At 44.9% G+C, this 23,542-nt stretch overlaps 1 protein-coding gene across 1 annotated transcript; it reads left to right on the plus strand.

Moving 5' to 3' along the window:
• Positions 1-6,592: 6,592 nt before the first annotated feature.
• Positions 6,593-23,306, plus strand: F2R (coagulation factor II thrombin receptor). Its single transcript, XM_027606048.2, has 2 exons — positions 6,593-6,934; positions 20,781-23,306. Exons 1-2 carry the CDS (start codon positions 6,847-6,849, stop codon positions 21,974-21,976), a joined length of 1,284 nt encoding a protein of 427 aa, XP_027461849.1. The 5' UTR covers positions 6,593-6,846; the 3' UTR covers positions 21,977-23,306.
• Positions 23,307-23,542: the final 236 nt, after the last annotated feature.

A 23,542-nucleotide genomic window follows, 5' to 3' on the forward strand; every position in this document is an offset into this window, starting at 1 on the left:
ACTGAGTTCAACACCTTATATACCTGGAACAAAAGTTTTTGTAGTTGTTTTCTCTTTAACAGGTACTAAATCTGACCTTTTCTTAGCACCCCCACCACAGGGACAGTCTAACCATTCTATCCATGATATAATTAGTGAAAATACATTTGTTGACCGATTATGAGAGATTAATGTTACTTATTTTTTTTAAGGTTTATTTTAGAGAGTGCATGTATGAGTGGGGGGAGGGGCAGAGGGCCAGAACCTCAAGCAGACTCCCCTCTGAGCACGGAGCCTGACTTGGGGCTCGATCTCTCATAACCCATGAGATCACAACCTGAGCCAAAACCAAGAGTCTGGTGCTCAACCAACTGTGCCACCCAGGCACCCTGAGCTTAACTTATTTCCAAACTCAAAATGCGAAAGCAGATTTGTAACAACAAAAGGCAGAGACAGGTCTCCTAGGGACTAGTTTGTAACTTGATTACAGATATGTTTGCTTCAAAAACAAATGTGGAGATATCTGCACAGAACCTGGAGTATCTCACACCTAATTTGAAGACTACTTAATATTAGTTCATATGAGATATGAGCCCTGCTATCACCACCATTAGCTTCCCAAAGGTTCTTGGGAAGTTCTTGGAACGTATTGTCATCTTTGGAGGCTTCCAATAGAGGAGCTATAACCAGAATACCAGAAGCAGGTAGAGCATCTAATACGTTTAAAAGAAACTGCTTTCACATCATCTTGGGATTAAAATTTTCACCATTTTGATGTCACATTTGTTTTAAAACAGTATTAGATACCACAAACACTATAAAAGGGTAGCTGATGACTCATATTCTTTGGTGCCAGGTAAGTTTCAAACAGAGAGAATGAAAACAGGGAGTCAGTATCAGATGATTTCAATATGAATGATGCTGCAATGTTGAGATTTCACTTCTGAGGAATATCGACATGTTAGGTAACCTCAGGAAGGTCTGGTTAGGTAGATTTTCTACTCTGGGGAACCTATACACATTTGCTCTAAAACTGTCAACAAAGGGATTTTGGTATGGGTGATATAGAACAAATGAACTAGAGATCTCTTTCAAAAGCTCTAAGGAGCACACAAATATTACAGGAATTTTGTAGAGTATGCAGAAAAAAAACAGAAAACAGAACATTACCAACAGACCATAATATAAAGTTAGAAATTAATCACAAAGCCAGTCAAAACTTCCAATAATGAATGTATGCATAAGTAGAGTTAGTGAAGGTGACAAAAATATTTTTGGCTGAATTGCATATATGTACAAATCAAAACTTACAGAATGCAGCTGAAGTGTTCATTTGAGGGAGAAAGAGTGAAAATTAAACTAAGCAATTGGTTCAAAAGTTAGGAGAATAAGGGGCGCCTGGGTGGCTCAGTCATTAAGCTTCTGCCTTCAGCTCAGGTCATGATCCCAGGGTCCTGAGATCGAGCCCCGGGTCGGGCTCCCTGTTCAGTGGGAAGCCTGCTTCTCCCTCTCCCACTCCCCCTGTTTGTGTTCCCTCTCTTGCTGTGTCTCTCTCCCTGTCATATATATAAATAAAATCTTTTTTTTTTAAAAGTTAGGAGAATAAGAGTAAATCCAAAGAAAGTAGAAAAAAAGAAAATGATAAAAAGCCTCTGTGACAATTATTGAATAATTATTATTGAAATAAATGATAAAAGCAACAAAACAAAAAGATGGGCATTGGAAAATGGCCATTTCCAACCTCTGACTTGATTTAATCAAGAAAAGAAAAGCAGTGGTGCCTGGCTGGCTCAGTCAGAAAAGCATGCCCCTCTTGATCTCAGGGTTGTGAGTTCAAGCACCACATTGGGTACAGAGATTACTTTAAAAAAAAAAAATCTCTGGGGCACTTGGGTGGCTCAGTCTGTTGAGCATCTGCCTTTGGCTCAAATCCCGATCCTGGGGTCCTGGGATGGAGCCCTGGGTCGGGATCCCTGCTCAGAAGGGAGCCTGCTTCTCCCTCTCCCTTTGCCCCTTCCCCGCCTCCTGCTTTCTCTCTCTCCCTCTCTCTCCCTCCCTTTCTCCCTCCCTCTCTCTCTCTCAAATAAAATCTTTAAAAATAAAAATAAAAATAAAAGTATTTTAAAAAGAGAAGAGAAAAAGTAAAAATACACTATGTTAGGTGAAATAAATTGGACAAAACTTCAGATAAAATAGTGTTAGAAGAACAGAATGCCATATATACATACAAAGGTATACCATAAAGAGTTTAAAAACAATTAGATATATGTATACCAATCAGGTAAATCTAGAAAAATGAAAACTACAGAAGTATTCTGAGTATGTTACTCTGTGTAAATATTTAGATCATACAAAACAATACTAATTTTTTGGAAACAAATGTAAAAGCACAAAAACATGAATAAGAAAGTTACTCTTCTGGGCAGGAAAAAATGAAATCAGAAAAGGGTACCAAAAAAGCTTAATCAATATAAGATAAATATATATTTACATATACATGTTAATGCCAGGTTGTAAGCTCAGGGCTGTGATATTCGGTTCTGCACTTTTCTATGCTTGAAATGTGTAATTTAAAGAAGGTCACACAAACTATATGTTCAATTCTTTTGACCTCTCAACACAGTTTTCGAAGTGTGTCCATCCTACCCACCCCCTGCTCCATCAGCTTCAGCATCTGCATCACTGGGGAACTTGTTAAAAAATGCCAATTTTCAGACCACACCCCAGACCTCCAGAATCAAACTCTGAAGATGAGGTCCGGCACTATAGTTTAACCAGTCTTCCAGATAAGTGATCCATGCTAAAGTTTGAGAACCACTGTCTTAGAATAACATTTCTCTAAACTTTGGGAACCCTCAAACATCACCGTCACCTGGGGTTGCTTGTCAAAAATACAGGATCTGATATCATAGTTCTGGGATGAGGTTCAGGAATCCGCAGTGTGTGTGGTAAAAGTTAAAACCACTGTTTCTGAAGGTAGATTTTTGGTGGCTGCTCAGTGAGCAATCCCCAACTTACAGAAAACACTAAAGTGAGGAAGAAATGCCTCATTCTGTTCCACTCTCCACCCTTGTTCACTGTATCTCAGTCCCACTCTTAAGAATGCTTTAATCTGGCTAATATGCACAAAGAATGAAGCATGCATTTCAGCTGCTCTCTGTGCATTGTTCTAATAACTAAGCAAAAAAGTGTTCTTTAAACTTCAGTTTTGTAAAATGGTTAACATTTTCCACCGCTGAAATAGTTAAAACTTAAAAGTACCCTCATAGTAAGATCTTGCCATTTGCTGGCCAACAGACACATGAAAAAATGCTCAACAGCACTTGGCATCAGGAAAATGCAAACCAAAACCTCAATGAGATAGCACCTCACACCCGTCAGAATGGCTAAAACTAACAAGTCAGGAAACGACAGATGTTGGCGGGGATGTGGAGAAAGGGGAACCCTCCTACACTGTTGGTGGGAATGCAAGCTGGTGCAACCACTCTGGAAAACAGTATGGAGGTTCCTCAAACAGTTGAAAATAGAGCTACCATACGATCCAGCAATTGCACTACTGGGTATTTACCACAAAGATACAAATGTAGGGATCCAAAGGGGTACGTGCACCCCAAGGTTTATAGCAGCAATGTCCACAATAGCCAAACTGTGGAAAGAGCCAAGATGTCCATCGACAGATGAATGGATAAAGAAGATGTGGTATATATACACAATGGAATATTATGCAGCCATCAAAAGGAATGAGATCTTGCCATTTGCAACGACGTGGATGGAACTGGAGGGTGTTATGCTAAGTGAAATAAGTCAATCAGAGAAAGATATGTATCATATGACCTCACTGATATGAGGAATTCTTAATCTCAGGAAACAAACTGAGCGTTGCTGGAGTGGTGGGGGTGGGAGGGAGGGGGTGGCTGGGTGATAGACATTGGGGAGGGTATGTGCTATGGTGAGCACTGTGAATTGTGCAAGACTGTTGAATCACAGATCTGTACTTCTGAAACAACGCAACATATGTTAAGAAAAACGAAAAAGAAGAGAACAGGAGGGGAAGAATGAAGGCGAGTAAGTCAGGGGGAGACGAACCATGAGAGACGATGGACTCTGAAAAACAAACTGAGGGTTCTAGAGGGGAGGGGGGTGGGGGGATGGGTTAGCCTGGTGATGGGTATTCAAGAGGGCACGTTCTGCGTGGAGCACTGGGTGTTATGCACAAACGATGAATCATGGAACACTACATCAAAAACTAGTGATGTAATATATGGTGATTAACATAACAATAAAAAATTTTAAAAAAGATCTTGCCATTTGCAACGACATGGATGGAACTGGAGGGTGTTATGCTAAGTGAAATAAGTCAATCAGAGAAAGACATGTATCATATGACCTCACTGATATGAGGAATTCTTAATCTCAGGAAACAAACTGAGTGTTGCTGGAGTGGTGGGGGGGTGGGAGGGAGGGGGTGGCTGGGTGATAGACATTGGGGAGGGTATGTGCTATGGTGAGCGCTGTGAATTGTGCAAGACTGTTGAATCACAGATCTGTACTTCTGAAACAAATAATGCAACATATGTTAAGAAAAAAGAAAAAGAAGATAGCAGGAGGGGAAGAATGAAGGGGAGTAAGTCGGAGGGGGAGAGGAACCATGAGAGACAATGGACTCTGAAAAACAAACTGAGGGTTCTAGAGGGGAGGGGGGTGGGGGGATGGGTTAGCCTGGCGATGGGTATTAACGAGGGCACATTCTGCGTGGAGCACTGGGTGTTATGCACAATGAATCATGGAACACTACATCCAAAATTAATGATGTAATGTATGGTGATTAACATAACAATAAAAAATTTAAAAAAAGTATCCTCATAGTATTATCCCATTCATATTTTAAGGAGATACATACACATATATACTTGTATGTGGATACAAATTCTTGGATGATGGACAGAAACTTTTAACCATAGTCGTCATGAATAAGTGGTTCTGAGAACCGGAGGCTGAAGATACTTTTACTTTTCATTGAATAACCTTGAACTGTTAGAATTTTTTGCCACATGTATTGATTACTTTTACATTTTACACTATTTCACTGAGTCTCAGATGGTCTGTATTCATGTTTAAACAATCCTGAAATTGAGATGTTTCTTAGAATCAACGGTATGCTGCAGTTTAATTGGCAGCATTTGTGTGTGTGGTTGTAAATTGAGTCTTAAAATCGGTGGCATCGTAGGGTTGATGAAAAATAGTGTAGGTTAGAGAGTGATGTAATACATGACGTTAGTGGTTCACATCTCTTGGAGAATTGAATAGGGAAAAATTTAAGTAACGTTATATAACAGTCATTCAGTAATTTATTGAGCAGCTTCTACACACAAGGCCCTGTGCTCTGAGGACGTTGGGAGGAATGTAGTGACAGTCTCTGCTGTATTTTCTCCTAGGTTAAGTGTCAGGGCTCTCCCTGGGGAATGACACTCTCAAAGCGAAATTCCCCTTTTAAAAAGCTTAAACCTGACCAGTGGCTCTCAAGTACAGTTTATCAGCCACACGGTGCAAAACAGGCCCGCACAAATGAGAGGAGACGGGGCTGCGGGTGAGCTTTCCTGGGAAAGGCCGAGGGAGGGGACCCATTTCCTGTTGCGGTCTGAAAGACTCAGCAGGTAAGTTCCCTGAGCCAAAGGGACTGCGAGCTCCCCTGCCCGCCCAGCCCCTGCCGCGACGTCCCCGAGGGCCCGCCGCCCTGCGCCTCGAATTTGGCCACACTGAACCAAACTCCCGTACTGCCGTCCCAGAGAGCGTGAGCGACGCGGTCGGGGACACGGGGCAGCGCCCGCGCTCAGGGAACGCGCAGCCGCTGGGCCCCCGGGAAAGGCTGCGCAGGTGCCCCGGCACTTGGCCGCGGCCGGTTACTTCCCCGGCAGCCCACCCGCGAAACAGGAAGTGCTAACTTCACCAAATAAAGAGAAACGGGTTAAAAAATGTCACGAAATCTTTCCACACAGAAGGGCTCCTTCTCGTTAGGGGCCACCTTATCCCTAGAGGATAAACTTTCTAATCCACCCTCCCTAAGTTAAAAAAAAAAAAAAAAGCACGAGTCACTTTTGAAACTGTCAGCTAAATACCCCATTTCCGAAGGGGCAGCCGCGCTCGGCCTGAGGTGAGGCGCTTGGGCACGCGGGCGGTAAGGTCTAGCCCGGGGCCGTGGGGGCCGGCGCCCCGGGGTGCGTCCCCGCTCGGAGGTTCACCGTGAACGCCTTTGCTCCCAAGGAGAGTAATGAGAAGAGAAGGGAGCAGCCGCCCAGGCCGCGCGGCCCTGTTCCAGGTCCCCGCCAGTCTGAGTCCCCGAGAGCTTCGCGGGTCAGAGGCGCCCAGACGAAAAGCTCGTTGGGACTCCCCTCGCCGGGCAGTGGCTGGCTGCCAGGACCCGGCGGGGGGAGGGGCGGGGCTCGCGGCGCTTCACGGGTGGCGGGGTCGCCGAAGCCCGGGACCGCGGAGCGGCGGCCTAGGGGCTTCCGGGGAGAGGGAGGGGGAGGGGAGCGCGCGGCGGGCGACCAGCGCCTCAAGGCGCACACTCGGCGCCGGGGGGCGCCCTTCCCCGCTCGCGCCGCTCAGCTCCCGCGCGCCGGGGTTCCGCCCCCGCCTCCGCCTGCGCTCTCAGAGAGCCACCGGACACGCCACCGGACACGCCACCAGACACGCCGGCCCGCGCGGCGACGCGAGCATCCTCCTTCTGTGCGCGGGCAGCGAGCGCTCTGCCGGCCCGCACGTGCGCCGCGGCCGGCGGCTGGAGCCGGCGGCCGGAGGGAGAGAGCACGGAGCGCGAGCCGCTCGGAGGCGGGGCAGTCTACCCGAGCCGCGCCGAGCCTCCGGACAATGGGGCCCCGGCGGCTGCTGCTGGTCGCCGCGGGACTCAGTCTGTGCGGCCCCCTGCTGTCGGCCCGCGCCCGAGGCCGCAAGCCCGGTGAGAGCTGCCCCGGTATTCCCTCCCGGCCCGCTGTCGGCCCCGCAGCCGAGGCCCCCGCGGGATTGGGGCGGGAGGGAGAAGGGACCAAATGGGTACAGGCTGCGCCTTCTCCTCGCCCGGGGGGAGGGGGGGTGCTCCTGGCCTCCCCCTCTGCCTCGGGTTCCTCCAGAACCCAAGCAGGTATTTGAGCTGAGATCCAGAGTCTCCCCCAGTCAAATCCAGGCGGGGATTATGACCTCTGCTCCTTTGGACTTGGTTTCGAAGGGTGCAGCCGTCCTGAGAAGTGGTGTTGGATGGGGAGGAGGAGGAAGGAGTCACATTTTCCTGGGGAAGCCTGAGGCGCCCGGCCCCGCGTTGCATTTGTTGCAGTGTGACCTGTTTCTCCCAGGACCACCCCACAAAGAACGGGTCTCACGTTGCTCCACCAGTCAGCGTTCTGGCCCTTTCAATAGAAAGTGGAGAAGAGCTCCCGTTGAAGTTTTTCTTGTTGTTGGAAAATTGGGGGGTTTGCACATTTTACAGTGGTGGCCACGGTGAGGGAGGCGGTGGTGGTGGCGGCCGGGAGGTTTTGTTACCCAGAACCCAGACTTCCAAGCTGAGTTAAGGAAAGAGATTTCCTCCCCAGAACCCGGCTCCCTCAGACACTCTGGGATTTCAGTATTTCCCTTTCGGGCCTGCTGCAAGGAGGAGGTTGCTGCACCTAGAATACAATTCCCACCCGTAGTGTATTTGTAAGTGTCTGGCTACTTGGCCAAATAAATGTATTTTCCAAACTTTCCCCCCATGAAAGCAGGACAGAGAAGTTGTTTTTAACTGGTAAAGACACTAGTTAGAAACCGAGGGGGGGAAAAAGTTTCAATTTCTTTACAGCGATAGTGCTTAATAAGCTTTTAGCCCTTTTTCTTTTCTCCACGTAGAAACAGATTCTAGCTGGTTTTCTTATCGAGGACAGATTGTGTCCTTTACATTGTTTTCACACTGGACCTAGTGTAGATGCATCAAGAATAAGAGGTGACGAAGATAGTGTTTTCTGTCCATCTTTGCTCTGGGTGAGTTTGTCTGGGGTGTTTTGAGAAAACTCCAAGCTCCAGATAGGGGCCCAGTTTTACCCCAGCTCCCAGGGCTGCTGTGGGTAACATTCGCATTGTCTCCTGGGGTGTTTGAGGAAACATGGAGAACTCCTGAAAACTGTATGGTGTTATGTGATTTTGTACTTTTATTTTGGGCCAAGCTCTTGAGAATACAAAGTGTTGTTTAAACGAGATTTGCATGGTGAGGTCGGGAATAAGTTTATACAAGCTCGATCCCCTGTAGTCACCCTTCTTCACAGTGGCCTCCAGGAAGATTCTTGGTGCAGGTTAGGGAGTGAAGTTAAGGCTGCTGTTTGTGCTCTGCTTTCGTCCTTGTGAATGGAGAAGGCGCATGCTGAGATGGACAAGCTAGTGTAGACAGTAACTAAACAGACATTAGCTAATTTATCTACACTGGATTCTGGAACCACTTTGGGAGGGAAAGAAGAAAGGAGGATGAGAGAGGAAAAAGAGCCCATGCTAAGTGTCCTCCTCTGGGTCAAACCCTGGGCTGGGAGGCATTTGCCCCTCAGATGATCTGATTTCACCCTCTCAGAGACACTGTTAAGGCAGGTGTTTATCCCTCATTGGCATCCTGAAACTAAGGCTCAGAGACAATATACCAAAATTCCAGATGGAGGAGGGCGCCCTGCATGCAGGAAGTAAGTGGGGCCTTGTCTTCAGAGATTTAAATCACTAATAAAATCAACTAAAAATAGGTCTGCTTTTTCTTATCACCATTCACAGGCAGTTCTAAAGAGTATCTGTCATAACCAGCTGTATGTGCTGGGAGGAACTGTAAGACCCCAGGCATGGGAAGACCCTCCAAGCTGCCCTGCCCACCAGTTTGAGCTTTCCTGGAGCTCTCTCGGGACTTTGTTGTCCCCACTCATTTTGGCATTTGCTGCACTGTCACTATGTGGGTATCTCATCTCCCCGGCCAAGATTATAAACTTCCATTTATCCCCCAAAGTCTAGAACCAGTGTCCTGGTCCACTCAGCAACAGCAAATGGCTGTTGAGAAATTCTTAAGTTCAATTAACCAGTTTACTTTCCTTTGTCCAGACAGTGTAAGTGAGATGACTCACCTTCATCAAAGAAGGCCAGCATCCAAGAGGTGATGTTTGTAAATTTTTAAAGGATCTGATGGCTGAAAGGGTCCAAGAATCGCTGATGATGACAGTGGCACAAGGGATTGGGTGGGAGATGCCCCGTGCTGCCCAGCCGCCCACAAGCCCAAGCCCCGTTCCTTAGCATAGAGTGAGGTGCCCCTCTATCCAGCCTCCTCTATTACATAACCTGTTGGATTACCTGTACTCCACCCAGCCCTACCCTCCAGTTCCTCCTCCAAGGAGCTATGCTTTCTGTGACATCTATCCCCCTGCCACTCCCTCTGGCCAAAATGCCCTCCCTTACACCCCACATGTTCACATTTAATTAAAAACAGCCACTCTATGAAACAAGTCAATCAGAGAAAGACATGTATCATATGACCTCACTGATATGAGGAATTCTTAATCTCAGGAAACAAACTGAGTGTTGCTGGAGTGGTGGGGGGTGGGAGGGATGGGGTGGCTGGGTGATAGACATTGGGGAGGGTATGTGCTATGGTGAGCACTGTGAATTGTGCAAGACTGTTGAATCACAGATCTGTACTTCTGAAACAACGCAACATATGTTAAGAAAAACGAAAAAGAAGAAGATAGCAGGGGGGGAAGAATGAAGGGGAGTAAGTCAGGGGGGGAGACGAACCATGAGAGACGATGGACTCTGAAAAACAAACTGAGGGTTCTAGAGGGGAGGGGGTGGGGGGATGGGTTAGCCTGGTGATGGGTATTAAAGAGGGCACGTTCTGCGTGGAGCACTGGGTGTTATGCACAAACAATGACTCATGGAACACTACATCAAGAACTAATGATGTAATGTATGGTGATTAACATAACAATAAAAAATTAAAAAAAACAAACAGCCACTCTATATCAAGCACCTACTATAGCAGCATCCTGCTTAGGTACTTTGCATATACTATCTTGTTTATTTCTCACGACAATCCTTTGAGTAGATGTCATCCCCATATTACAGGTAGGTAAATAGGCCCAAAATGGTTACGTCACAGGTCTGGCAAGAAGTAGAACTGGCTTGTTTTTCCTAAGTGCAGGCTTTCTCTATCCACCCCTATAGAGAGAAAGCCATCCAGATGCCCAGCCGTAGAGAAGAGTAACTCTCCTGTGCTTCCCAGGACCCCTAGAGGGCCAAGTCTGCACCCCATTGGTCTGTAGCCCAGGCCTAGCACAGGGAGGTGTTTAGTGAACATTTGTGCTTGGGTCGTGGTCTCCTGCCATTTACTCTTGCAAACCCATGATAAGGCAGGCTATAAATGGATCCCTACTCATGAATATGCTAATTAATTGGCTGTTACCGAGAGACTATGGTCCTAAGCCTAAACAAAAGACACAAATGGGACAATGATTCTGCCCTAAGGGGACCAGAAACCTTTGTAAAGCCTGAAAGCCAAATTTCTTAGGAAATAGCAAGAAGTAAATTTCTACTCTAATATCTGTCTAAATTAATTTCTTCCTTCTCTCTCTCTCCCTCACTCATTCGTTGTTTTCATTCCCTAGTGCCTTCGACTTGACTTAGAGGACATACAGAGATAGTACATCCCCCCCCAAATTAGTCCAGGCTTCCTTTGTATGAGAGAATGTTTTGGCAGCATGGGGGCCCCTTCTCAGGAATACTCTCCTGTCCTCCCTGCTGTCTTCTTCCACCCCTCTCTCCCTCTTTCTAATCCAGCATTTCTCGGCCCTTTATGTCTGAATGGATCAGTGTGCTGTGAACCCTAACTTGCACTTTCTCAGCAGCTCTGCATTTGCTCCTTTTCCAAAACGCTCCTGGCCAGTCTTTGTCCCCGTGCCTTTTCTATCCCTTCCCCCCCTCAGCCAGTTCATCTTTGTCTTTGTCACCGTCACACACCAGAACTCAGCTGAACCTTGAGCTGGGTGGAGTTCCACAAGGACGATGGAGTCCCCACGACCCTGGGTCTCTAATCACCCCCCCCCCCCGCTTAGACGCACATCCCTCTTTTCCCTCAGAACTCCTTTCTTTCCTGTATTTTTAAATCGAGGTAAAATTTACATACTATTAAATTAACCATTTTAAAGTATACCATCTTTAGTGGTATTTGGTACAATTACAGTGTTGTGTAAATCACCATCTCTGTCTAGTTCCAGAATATTTTCATCACCCCAAAACAAGCCCTGTATCCCTTAAGCACTTAACCCCCATTCTCCCTGCCGTCAGTCTCTGGCGACCACAGATCTGCTTTTTATTTCTATGTGAGTTTACCTCCTCTCTGCATTTCATATAAATGGCAGCAAACCGTATGTGGCCTTTTGGGTCTGGAGGACTCCCCTTTCACTAGTTTTCATGAGTGTGTAGGCACCCCCTTTGCCAAGAATACTTAGAAAAACACGCTGGGAGAGTCATTAGGAACCACAGCCTTGGTTTTTTGTTGTTTTTTTTTAACTATGATGCTGGTATTGGGGGCTCCACAGTTTCAACCTTCAGAATTTTCTGTTTACTTCCCTATTTTGAGGTTTCTTTCATTCTGCCTTTTGCCCTCTCTTGCTTATGCCTGGAACTGTCAGAGCAAATAGCTCTCTCTGCAGGCTGAGATTGTTTTTTCTGGGTATGAGAGCTTCCACTTCCTTCAAATACTCTCTCCCACATTGACCTTGTGATGGTACTTGCAGAAACCCACTGAAGTTACAGCCTCCTTCTCCATCCCAAGGCATCCAATGAAGCTTTGTCACGTAAAAGGCCATTGCATCCTTTATGCATTCTTCATGTAGGTTGAAAAGAATCTGCCCTTTGAAATAGTAGGAATAACCTGTAATTTTCATGTGCAAACAAATTTATTTAACTTAAAGGACATTATATCATCACTATTTCAAGTCCGTGATGAATTAGAAGTCAGGTATTATAGTATTGTAGAATAGTGTTTTCCCGTATTTTCTTTTTTTGCTAGCCAACAGAAAAAACTGTAAGGATGATACTTTACATTGTGACACAGTAGTTGTGTGTGTCTGCAGTAAATGTGTATGGGTAATTGTTGTGTATACGTAGATTTGAAACAAAAGTTCTAACCAAACCATACTCACCTTTATCGCATACTATGCATTCCAATATTTTCTACACTATTCTATTTTTTAAAAGATTTTTTTTTAAGATTTTATTTCTTTGACAGAAAGAGACACAGTGAGAGAGGGAACACAAGCAGGGGGAGTGGGAGAGGGAGAAGCAGGCTTCCCGCCGAGCAGGGAGCCCGATGTGGGGCTCGATCCCAGGACCCTGGGATCATGACCTGAGCCGAAGGCAGACGCTTAACGACTGAGCCACCCAGGCGCCCCCTATTTTTTTAAAAGATTTTATTTATTCATTTATTTGACAGAGACAGCAAGAGAAGGAACACAAACAGGGGGAGTGGGAGAGGGAGAAGCAGACTTCCCGCCGAGCAGGGAGCCCGATGTGGGGCTCGATTTCAGGACCCTGGGATCATGACCTGAGCTGAAGGCAGACGCTTAACAACTGAGCCACCCAGGCGCCCCTACACTATTCTATTTTTTAAATGCTTGTTAAACCCTGTAAATTGATGTCATAACCGATATGAAGTCTCCACCATCATTTAAAACCTACCATAGAGGCACAGTAAATTGTCCCAGGGTTAGCTCAATTGATTATGGCCTTGCTAGGTTTATGAGAAGAGTTTGCTTTCCAGGAAGTGCCATTTATGATAGTTTCTATCACAGCCTAGAATCTACTTTGTTTGAGTTCAGGTTTACAAACCACAGTGGGACTTGGGCGGGGTTAGGAAGAGAGACAGCTTGGTACCCGGGAGGAACTGCTGATTATTAACATCCTTTACAGTGAACTAGTTTTCGTTTTAGCTTGTTGTTTTAGAGAGCAACATTCCCAGGACACGGAGCTCAGGGCCTGTAACTTTTGGTGCAAAACAGGCCTGGAAGAATGGGAAAAGCCAGGGAATCAGACTGGTTCCCAGAGAGGCCTGCTACAGTCCTAAGCCCACACATCAGGCCCTGGCCCCCAGGGAGCTCCAGGCCAGGGCCGCACATGCCTCTCTTCTGTCATCCTTGTGCCTGTTCTCCCTGAGCCAGGTGACATTTAAATTTTCTGGTTCTTTATCTTACATTCCCCTGCCCCCTGTCGCCGCTCTCCCGGTTAGGCTTGCTCTCCTATGCTTCCAGCCGAGTCCCAGCTCCAGGAGATGGGCTAGGAGGGGAAACGGCCTCTGATACTGGCCACCTTTTCTTAACCCTGCAGTCAGTGTTTACCTTATTCTACCTTTAATTCTGGTTTTTCCATAGCAGAGATTTTTGTTCACTTACTGCTTTTGCTTCTGCCCCATCTTGAACACTGTTTTAAAGATTTGTTTTCCTGTTTTGTCCTTGAATGTCTCTCTGCCACAGCCTATGTGTCTGTGAGCGCTAGGTTGTTAGCATGTGATTGGTGTGTAGCCAAGGTCCACAGGACTCCTGAATTCCCAAGCAATAGCCGTGGGCATCATCAACTTAAGTTACATAATCATATGGTCGTGTACTGCCTGCTAATAGTTACAAGGGTAGACAGATTCATTTATTTGGTGAAAAGGTTAGAGGAAAGTAAGTGTAGTGTTTCAGGAGTAGGTCATATATCTCAAGTCTTTTATTTATTTATTTTTAAATATTTTATTTATTTTGAGAGAGAGAATGAGCAAGGGGGAGTGTTAGAGGGACCCTGATGCAGGGCTCCATCCCAGGACCCGGGATCATGACCTGAGCCGAAGGCAGACGTTTAACCAACTGAGCCACCCAGGTGCCCCAAATCTCAAGTCTTTTAAAGAGACAGGGTCATGTGATGTGGTTCAAAGAGTATAAGCTTTGGAGCCAGAAGATCAAGATTCAAATCCTGGCCCCTCCACTTACTAATTCTGTGTCTTTGGATTAGTTACTTAGCCTGTATGTGCCTCTGCGTGTTGGCCATAATACAGGGATTATAATGCTTATTTTGTAGAAATGTTAGAGTTACATGAGGTAAGATATGAAGTACCTAGCACATAGTAGGTGTTCAACAAATGTTAAGTGTTTTTCATAACAATTCCTCCATATTCCAGAAAGGCCTTTGAGGAGTTGGTATAACATGAATTTATTAAATGTAAAACTGTGTTCCTGAGGGCACCTGGGTGGCTCAGCTGGTTAAGCATCTGACTCTTGATTTCAGCTCAGGTCATGGTCTCAGGGTCCAGAGATCAAGCCTTGCATCTGGCTCGGTGCTGAGCCTGGAGCCTGCTTGAGATTCTCTCTCTCCCCCTCAGCTCCTTCCCCTGCTCGTGCATGTTCTCTCTCTCTCTCTCTCTCTCTCTCTCTCTCTCAAAAAACAAAAAAACAAAAAACCCCCAACTTTTCATGCAAACATTCAAGAACTTTTATTCCATCAAGACTGAGACAAAAGCAAAAGAAAAGCAAAAACCTTTGTCCTTAGTTTCTAGTAGCAAGTAAATATGCATATAGTATTTGGGGTTTTTTTTTTACCTTTAATTATGAAAATTTTCAAATATACTCAAAAATAAACTGTATAATTACTCCCCATATCTTGTTTTATCTATACCTCACTTTTCTTCTCCCCCAACTGGACAATTTTAAAGCAAATCCCAGACATATATGTCATTTCGTCTGTAAATACATTGGTATATATCCTCAGAGATAAGAACTCTTTCTTTTTAAAGATTTTATTTATTTGAGAGAGAGCATGAGTAGGGTGAGGAGCAGAGGGAGAGAGACAAGCAGACTTCCCACTTAGCAGGGAGCCCCACTCAGGGCTCCATCCCAGGATCCTGAGATCATGACCCGAGCAGAAGTACAACGCCTAACCAACTGGGGCCACCCAGGCACCCCAAGAACTCTTTTTTATTATTTTTTTAAGATTTTATTTATTTATTAGAGAGAGAGAGAGTGCACACAAGCGGGGGGCGGGGGGGGCACAGAGGGAGAGGGAGAAGCAGGCTCCCTGCTCAGCAGGGCTCAATCCCAGTACCCCAAGATCATGACCTGAGCTGAAAGCAGACACTTAACCGATTGAGCCACCCAGGTGCCCCTCTTTTTTAAATATATAACCATAATACCATTGTATCACCTAAAAAGATGACTGTTGATTTCTTAACATTTTGCACTGTTGAGTCAGCATTCAGATTTCGCTGATGGTCTCAGAAATGCCTTTTTACAGTTGTTTTATTCAAATCAGGATCAAACAAGGCGAACCATTGCATCTGGTTGGTATGTCTCTTAAATCTCTTTTAATCTGTAACTGTTTCCCGTCTCCTCCTTTCTCGTGGCTGTTTATTTTTCAAAGAAACTGGGTCATTTGTTGTAGAGACTCCCCTGCACCCTGGATCCAGCCAACTGCGTCATGTAGGAATGTTCAGTAGGGCACGTAGCATGCCCATCTGTCCTCGGCGTTTTCTGTCATGTGGTAGGTACAGCAGTAGGCCTGTTCAGATTTGGGTTTGGTTTTTTGCAAGACTGCATCAGCAGTGGTGCTGTGTGTACTTCCTGATGCATCTCAGGACTCTCTTTTTGTGCTCTTAAGATTGATTACTCAGGGGATTCAGGCATTGTCCACTTGCTCCAGCTGTTATGAAATTCTCCATCAACCTTTCACCCAGTGGTTTTAGTGACCGCTGGTGATCAGACTCAGTCCATTAGTTCACCAAGAGCTTCCAAATGATGCTTTCCTAAATCTGTCATTGTTTTTGCGTTTAGGAGCTGGAATTATTTTATAAAGAAGAACTTTCTGTCGTTGACTGTTTTGTTTCCCTGAAATATCATTTATGTAGAAAAGGCAGGATAAGTGCTTGACTCTTGCTTTTATTTACCAGTTTTCATACAGGGCCCCCTAATTTCCTCCAAAGGTGACCAAAAATGATGTATCATTTTCCTTTGAGTATCATGATGAACTCATGGATCTTAACATATATGACATGTTTCAAATGTTTTAATTCACTTTTGTCCTTATTCTTTTGGTGATCAGTGTCACACCTTGGCCAGTGGGCCCCCTTTCAGATTGACTCCAGAGTCTTTCTGACCTGACCCTAATATTCTTTAAAGATGTTCAAGGTTCATTTTGTACATTTCCTACCCCAGATCTAGAAACAGCCATTTCTTTCAGGTACACTGGTTCTTTGCATTAAAAAATGGTGTGCAGGGGCGCCTGGGTGGCTCAGTCGTTAAGCGTCTGCCTCCGGCTCAGGTCATGATCCCAGTGTCCTGGGATTGAGCCCCGCATTGGGCTCCCTGCTCCGTGGGAAGCCTGCTTCTCCCTCTCCCACTCCCCCTGCTTGTGTTCCCTCTCTCGCAGTGTCTCTGTCTGTCAAAAAAATAAATAAAATCTTAAAAAAAAGAAAATGGCATGCATATGCCTTTGAGGCAGTGGAGTATTGCAGTAATACTGCTGTTTTCCATTTGATGGAATTAATATGTTTCTATTAATTTTCCATCATTCTCTTCTTTATTTCTCTTTAGCTGTAGTGTTGATCCCCTAGTGGAGAAGTGCAGGGTACACCTATTCTGCGCCGTGTGGGAATGTGGGCAAGGTCCTGGGACTTCTGCTTTGTTAATTTGTGAGCCCTGTAGGGCAGAGCTCTGAGTCAGAACCAAGGCCGGTGCTTCGGGGGAGGCTGGCATGGTATAAATCCCAGGATCACATGGGACCCTGATAATGCATCTAGTCACCGCTGCGCTTCCCAGCCAGAGCTCATCAAAGATAGAGGAAGCCTTGCCTGACTCTCTAATTTTTAAAACTCTCCAGATTTAGAGTCCATATTGAATCATTTAGCAGTGTGCTACATTGAATCACAAAACTACTCTAGAGACATTTAAGAGAAACCTAAATTGAGTAAAACTTAGCAAGAAGCATGAGAATTGATTTTAGGACCTGAGCTGGTTTTTTTTGTGTGTGTGTGTGTGCAGCCATAGCTTAACAACAAAACTGCAGATGAATTACAAGAGCTTTTGGCACACTGACAGGCACTTTCTCCTTGACCTCTGAGCTGTGCCAGGACAGGAGGAAAAGGGAGATACGCAAACTCAAATTGCAGCCTAAGGGGCTTGAGCTAGTTGGATATGTCTAGTTACTTGGAATTGGTTTTGTTTATTTCTTTGATGCTGGTATATACTTAAATTAAAAAAAATTTTTTGCTGACATTTTTTTAATTCCACAAAAGCCAAAATATCAAACCTATAAGAACAAGAAAAGGTGACACCTTAGGTGATGATATTTAATCAAGGGATTATGCATTCTTCCTGGGTTCCAGCCTATAAAAATTTCATGTTTCAGTGGGTATAATGTTTCTGTTACAAACACTGTACTGCCTAAAAAGGCCTAGCCAAGGAAGACATTTTTTAAAACAAATACTTAATGCCAAAGTACTAAATATAGAGTAAAATCCAGGGACAGCTTTATTTTCGGACAAAGTGATAGAATCTAAGAGGCTTAGTTATGAGTGTCCAGTAGTTTTCAAATTACATCGTTCCTCTAGGTAATGCCTGGATTCACACCTGTCTGTGCACACCTGTGTGTGTACTTATACCCTTCCCTGCATGACAGGAATCCTTAATCTAGCCAGGTTCCCAAAGTGCAGAGAAAAATTGTGTTATCTTCAAGTTCTTCTGGGTCCAGCATTTTTAAGGACACTTATCTTTGTGGTATTAAAATGCCAGAACCAGGGCGCCTGGGTGGCTCAGCCGGTTAGGCACCTGCCTTTGGCTCAGGTCATGATCCCAGGGTCCCGGGATCGAGCCCCGCATCGGGCTCCCTGCTCCGCGGGAAGCCTGCTTCTCCCTCTGCCACTCCCCCTGCTTGTGTTCCCCCTCTGGCTATGTCTCTCTCTGTTAAATAAATAAATAAAATCTTTAAAAAAATAAAATAAATGAGAGTAAGTGAATAATTGAGTCTAAAAGCAAGTTGCACTGAAGTGAAAAGAGAAGGATAAGATTAATTTCTTACATTGATTGGTTTGTATAGTTTACAAAGTAAGCACATGTCCTACTTCACAAGGGATACACCTGGCTGCCAGATTTGTAGGTCAGACAGATATTGGAATCCCACTTTAAAGATTCTGAAACTAAGTTCAGAGGGGTTAAGTGACTCCTGGCAGCAATATTAGAATGCAAATCTGTGATTAAAAGCCAATTTAAGGGGGTGCCAGGGTGGCTCAGTCGTTAAGCGTCTGCCTTTGGCTCAGATCATGATCCCAGGGTCCTGGGATCAAGGCCCGTGTCGGGCTCCCTGCTCAGCGGGAAGCCTGCTTCTCCCTCTCCCACTCCCCCTGCTTGTGTTCCCTCTCTCACTGTCTCTCTGCTTGTCAAATAGATAAATAAAATCTTTAAAAAAAAAAGCCTATTTAAGGAGCACCTACCATGTACAGGGCGCTGGAGATTCAGAGATTAATAGGAATGGTTTCTTGTTTCTTACCCTTGAGGAACAATATAGACATATCTATTTTCTCAGAAGCTCATCACTGGAGACATTTAACCTTCCCTGTGACAGATGTCCTGCCAGGCCACCCCTTCACCTAGGAGCCCAGTTATGACCTTTCTGAGAGAGCCATACCTCCACCTTTCACCACTAGGCGCCCTGTTCTATTCTACTCTCTCCTTATTTTGGAAATAGATGCCACTTTATTGTATTTTACTTTCTAGTTCTACGATTTCCATTGGTTGGTTTCTTTGGTGATAGTTTCTGGTTTTTTTCATCCATTTCAACAAGGTATTTCCCTTTACTTCATTACAACACATTCTTCAAAATCCTTATCTGCTAAATCCAACATCTGGGTCTTCTTGGGATTGGTTTCCACTGATTATCTTTTTTTCTTGAGGCTGGGTCATGTTTTTCTGTGTCTTTTTGTATCAAATGATTTGGGATTGCACCCCAGCCATACTGTAAAGACTTAAGATTTTGTTTTATTTCTCCAAAGGATTTTGGTGTTTTTGTTTAGCAGGCAATTAATTTGGTTGGACTCGAAGTGCAAACTCTCCATCTTGAGCAAAAAATATCACTTCAGTTCTTCTATCTTTAGCAGAGCTATTTCACATCATCCCTTACATGTGCATGGTTCCAGAGTCAACCAAAGCCTGCGGCAAATTCACATTGGAATTGAGGGCTGGCTGGCTCCCTTCTCTGACTTTTCCTCCCTGGGATTGTTTCCTCACTTTGCATTGACTACAGTTGCCCTGAACTCTGTCCTCTGGTTCTTCAGGCCGGAAACTGTGGGTTTTCTATCTGAGTTTTCGCCATCCTTTGTGGCATTGATTCTGGCCTTCTCTTGAGCTTACCATGAAAGTCAAGAAAACAAAGTCACTGGGCGCCATCCTTTCCTTCAAGAATCATTTCTCCTCTCCCCAGTACCACCTTAGGAACCTAAATGCCTTCGGGTCATTGATTCGGGGGGAGGAAGGAGGTCAAGGGTTTTTAATTTTCATCTCAGGGATGGTTGGGTCCGGTGTCCTTACAGAGCCATTCCAGAATGAGAACTATCTCTTGTACTGCATTATGCCTCTCTGTGTAAGCTTTTGTTTGCTCAAAGGATTCACCACTGAAAATTAAGACCAAAAGTTTGAAAATCCACTGTACTTACCCAGTTTCTAGCCAGATTTTAAATCCTCTAACATCACCTCTGAGTGACCTGCACATCCAGTGTTTGTTGCGGCACCCCCAGTGATGGAGGCTTCGCCCCTTTTCCTCTGCTTTCTCTCCCTGGTCCTCAGTTTCCCAGGGCCCACCAAAGCTCTTCATCCAAGTCTCCTCAATGACAAAACTTGAGCAAAAGCTCCTCAGCAAGAAAAGCTGGTTGAATTACAGCAGCTAAGTGTTGCCTTTCTCTGATGAACATTTTAAGTGGATGCTTTTGGTGGAAGAGGGTGATGAAAGGAGGAAGTTTGCAACTGAGCCTTTATTTTGACTTCTGGTTGACACTCAGGAAAGCCTGACTGGCCTGGCATCGGCCTAGAACACCTGCTCCTCCACAAGCCTGCTCAGGAAGGAGACAGGAAGATGACTGAGGGGGTGTGCACCTGGTGGTTATGTTAAAAGATAACCCGAGGGACTGTTGATTTGGGTCCGAATATGGTGAGAGATTTGGGACATCCTATGGTATAAACAAACTAAAGATAGTGGAGGAAAACTACTGTCACATAGACAATGGCCATGGAAATGGGACCCCTCCGCCCTACTCCAAATTTGCCTCTAGCTCCGTAACTTAAGAAGCCCCCTCACCTTTCTGTGTAGATGTTTCCATTGGGAACCACGGGTTTCCAGGGGTGTCTGCAAACTAAATGGAGGAAATGAAGGCCTGTGGAGGAAAGCCAAATCATAGAGCCTGGGAGGGATTTGTTTATAGAGACCGTGGCTAGTATGGAAAAGAAGTCACTGCTTTTTTCCTTTATGTCAGGCACTCAGCCTTTTCTGATGTCTTCAGGGTACATCTCTGAAATCATTTGCTTCTGTCCTTCTAAGGAGCAGAGTTTTAAGTGTTTGCTTATGCCAACAAAAAATGCTGTACAGTATTTTGAGTGAGCTAATTCCCTGATAAGGTCTGCAATCCATTTGTACATTACTTGCTCTTTCCCACCCACAAGAGTGGGTGGGAGCACTAAAAATAAAATGTATTCTCTTTGTCTTTTTGACTTTTTAATTTGTTTTTGTTTTTGTTTTTGTTTTTTAAGAGTCAAAAGCGACCAATGCTACTGTGGATCCCCGGTCATTTTTTCTCAAGAATACCAATGATATATTTGAACCATTCCCACTGGAGGACAATGAGGAGAGAAACGGGAGTGAGTTCCCTGAAGACAGACTAAGCTCCATCAATGTAAGCCAACCTCTTCAAAAACGGCCCCCTGGGTTTATCACGGAAGATGCCTGGGGATATCTGACCAGTGCCTGGCTGACGCTTTTTATCCCCTCTGTCTACACTGGCGTGTTTGTAGTAAGCCTTCCTCTGAATGTCATGGCCATCCTTGTGTTTATCTTGAAGATGAAGATCAAGAAGCCCGCTGTGGTGTACATGCTGCATCTGGCCACGGCGGATGTGCTCTTCGTGTCAGTGCTCCCGTTCAAGATCAGCTATTACTTTTCCGGCAGCGATTGGAAGTTTGGTTCTGAAATGTGTCGCTTCGTCACCGCGGCCTTTTACTGTAACATGTATGCCTCCATCATGCTCATGACAGTCATAAGCATTGACCGGTTTTTGGCCGTGGTTTACCCCATCCAGTCCCTCTCCTGGCGTACTCTGGGGAGGGCTTCCTTCACTTGTCTGGCCATCTGGGCTATGGCCATCGCGGGGGTGGTGCCTCTCCTCCTCCAGGAACAAACCACCCAGGTGTCGGGGCTCAACATCACCACCTGCCATGACGTGCTCAATGAAACCCTGCTCAAAGGCTATTACGCCTATTACTTCTCAGCCTTCTCTGCTGTCTTCTTCTTTGTGCCCCTGGTCGTTTCCACCATCTGCTATGTGTCTATCATTCGATGCCTTAGCTCCTCCACAGTCGCCAACCAGAGCAAGAAGTCCCGGGCTTTGTTCTTGTCACTTGCTGTTTTCTGCATCTTCATCATCTGCTTCGGACCCACAAATGTCCTCCTGATTCTGCATTATTCATTCCTTTCTCAAGAGTCCACGACAGAGGCTGCCTACTTTGCTTACCTCCTCTGTGTCTGTGTCAGCAGCATAAGCTGTTGCATTGATCCCCTAATTTACTATTATGCTTCTTCTGAGTGCCAGAGGTACCTCTACAGCATCTTATGCTGCAAAGAAAGCTCTGATCCCGGCAGCTACAACAGCAGCGGTCATTTGATGGCGAGTAAAATGGATACCTGTTCTAGTAACCTGAATAACAGCATATACAAAAAGCTCTTAACTTAGAAAAAGGGACTGCTGGTGAGGTAAAAAGAAGAGGTTAAAAAAGTGAATAGCCTGAGGATTCTATTAGTCCCTGCCAAAAAGGTATTTACGATCAAAAACGACAAGTCTGATTTGCATGTCTCTTTCTTACAGAGCCATTGATCATATCTATTCGTTAGTTACAGGAAAAGATAACAAGAAGAGAAAACAGTATCATTCCAAGAGAGTATTGCCAGCGCTACAATAATAACTGAATGTCATTTTCTGAGACTTAGGTGACCTACTGTGTGTGTGTGTGTGTGTGTGTGTAGGTGTGGATACGCATCCTTGCATCGTTTGCAGTGCAGTGTAGAATAGGCTCTTTGGAACCCTCCCTTTTTTCCCACCAGAGATTAAGGAAAGAAAGGTTTAGGTTGGTGGAGGTTAGCCCTGAACATCTGAATATGTTCATCATTTGGGAGGGATTCTATGGTTTGGACTTATGTAGCTTTTGCAAATAAGTGTATTTTGAAATTGTTCAACAGCAATGTTTAAGTTATTAAGGGATAAGACTTAGTGCTATCTGTGTGTAGAAAAAGTTCTACTGTTTTTCATTTTAAGCATACCGAGGTTTGAATTCTTTAAATTATGAAAACAGATGATATGGGTAGCATTTTTGATGTTTTACATTCTGTGTCTGTAAAGCAAGAATGAGCGTAGGTCCCACGAATGACCTTAGGTTGGCTTTCAGAGTAACCTGCCCTGGATGGAGGACTCCAAACAACAGATACAAAACAGGGCCGTTTCAGACATGCACTGGCCAGAAACCCTCCAGCTGAGCCTCCCAGAGGTCAGGACTGGGACCACCACAGTTGCTCTCTCCTCCTGAGGTTCCCTCAAGGGGTGGCTGTGAACTACCTTGTTTATTAGAAATTGGCAAAGTAGGTTGTGCTATCCCAGGAGATATAAAAGAGTTCTCTGCCCATTTTAAGAACAGAGAAAGAAGGCCCACTGGCTTCCAGCAGTTGTCCCCCAAGGAGCATTCTGGAATGGAAACATTCACGGAGCAAACATGAACACACATTTTGTGCTCTGGTTACAAGGATGGGTGCTGGGCATATAGACTTGAGTAAGACTGAGACCTGCCTTCAAGGAAAACAAAGTAGACTGATACAGAGTGTGGCATGTGTATAATAAATAAATATGTCCTTCTATAAGAAGTTTTTTTAGCCAGATGTCACCGTGCAAGTTTCGTACAAGCAAGGATTGTCAGTGAAGAACATTGAACATTTGGGTTACTGCTTCCTGTGGTTATAACTTGAGATGAAAACATAACACAATATAGGAAGCGTATTTTTAAAAACAAGTCCTCCGGTCTGTATTGATTGGACATGATTTATTTACAAATGCTTTCAATAAATTAAATCATTTTTTAAATCAAATTTTTTAAAAAAGAATCCATTATGCTGGTTTGATGAGAAATAACAGAAGAAAATGAAATGGACTTTGAAATGATTCTATATTTTCCATTCACTTTTTTTAAGAGTTAATGACATGATTTTAAAAGCATTTTTTAACCCCCTGATTAGTATCAAGTACAGAAAATCC

The sequence above is a fragment of the Zalophus californianus genome, chromosome 5 (assembly GCF_009762305.2).
Source record: "Zalophus californianus isolate mZalCal1 chromosome 5, mZalCal1.pri.v2, whole genome shotgun sequence".
Taxonomy (NCBI): domain Eukaryota; kingdom Metazoa; phylum Chordata; class Mammalia; order Carnivora; family Otariidae; genus Zalophus; species Zalophus californianus.

What these genes read in the sequence shown, in the direction of transcription:
- F2R (XM_027606048.2), top strand. Translation starts at nt 6,847, where the DNA reads ATGGGGCCCCGGCGGCTGCTGCTGGTCGCCGCGGGACTCAGTCTGTGC. An exon ending in CGCCCGAGGCCGCAAGCCCG is followed by an intron (nt 6,935 to 20,780) that starts GTGAGAGCTGCC and finishes TTGTTTTTTAAG; the next exon opens with AGTCAAAAGCGACCAATGCT.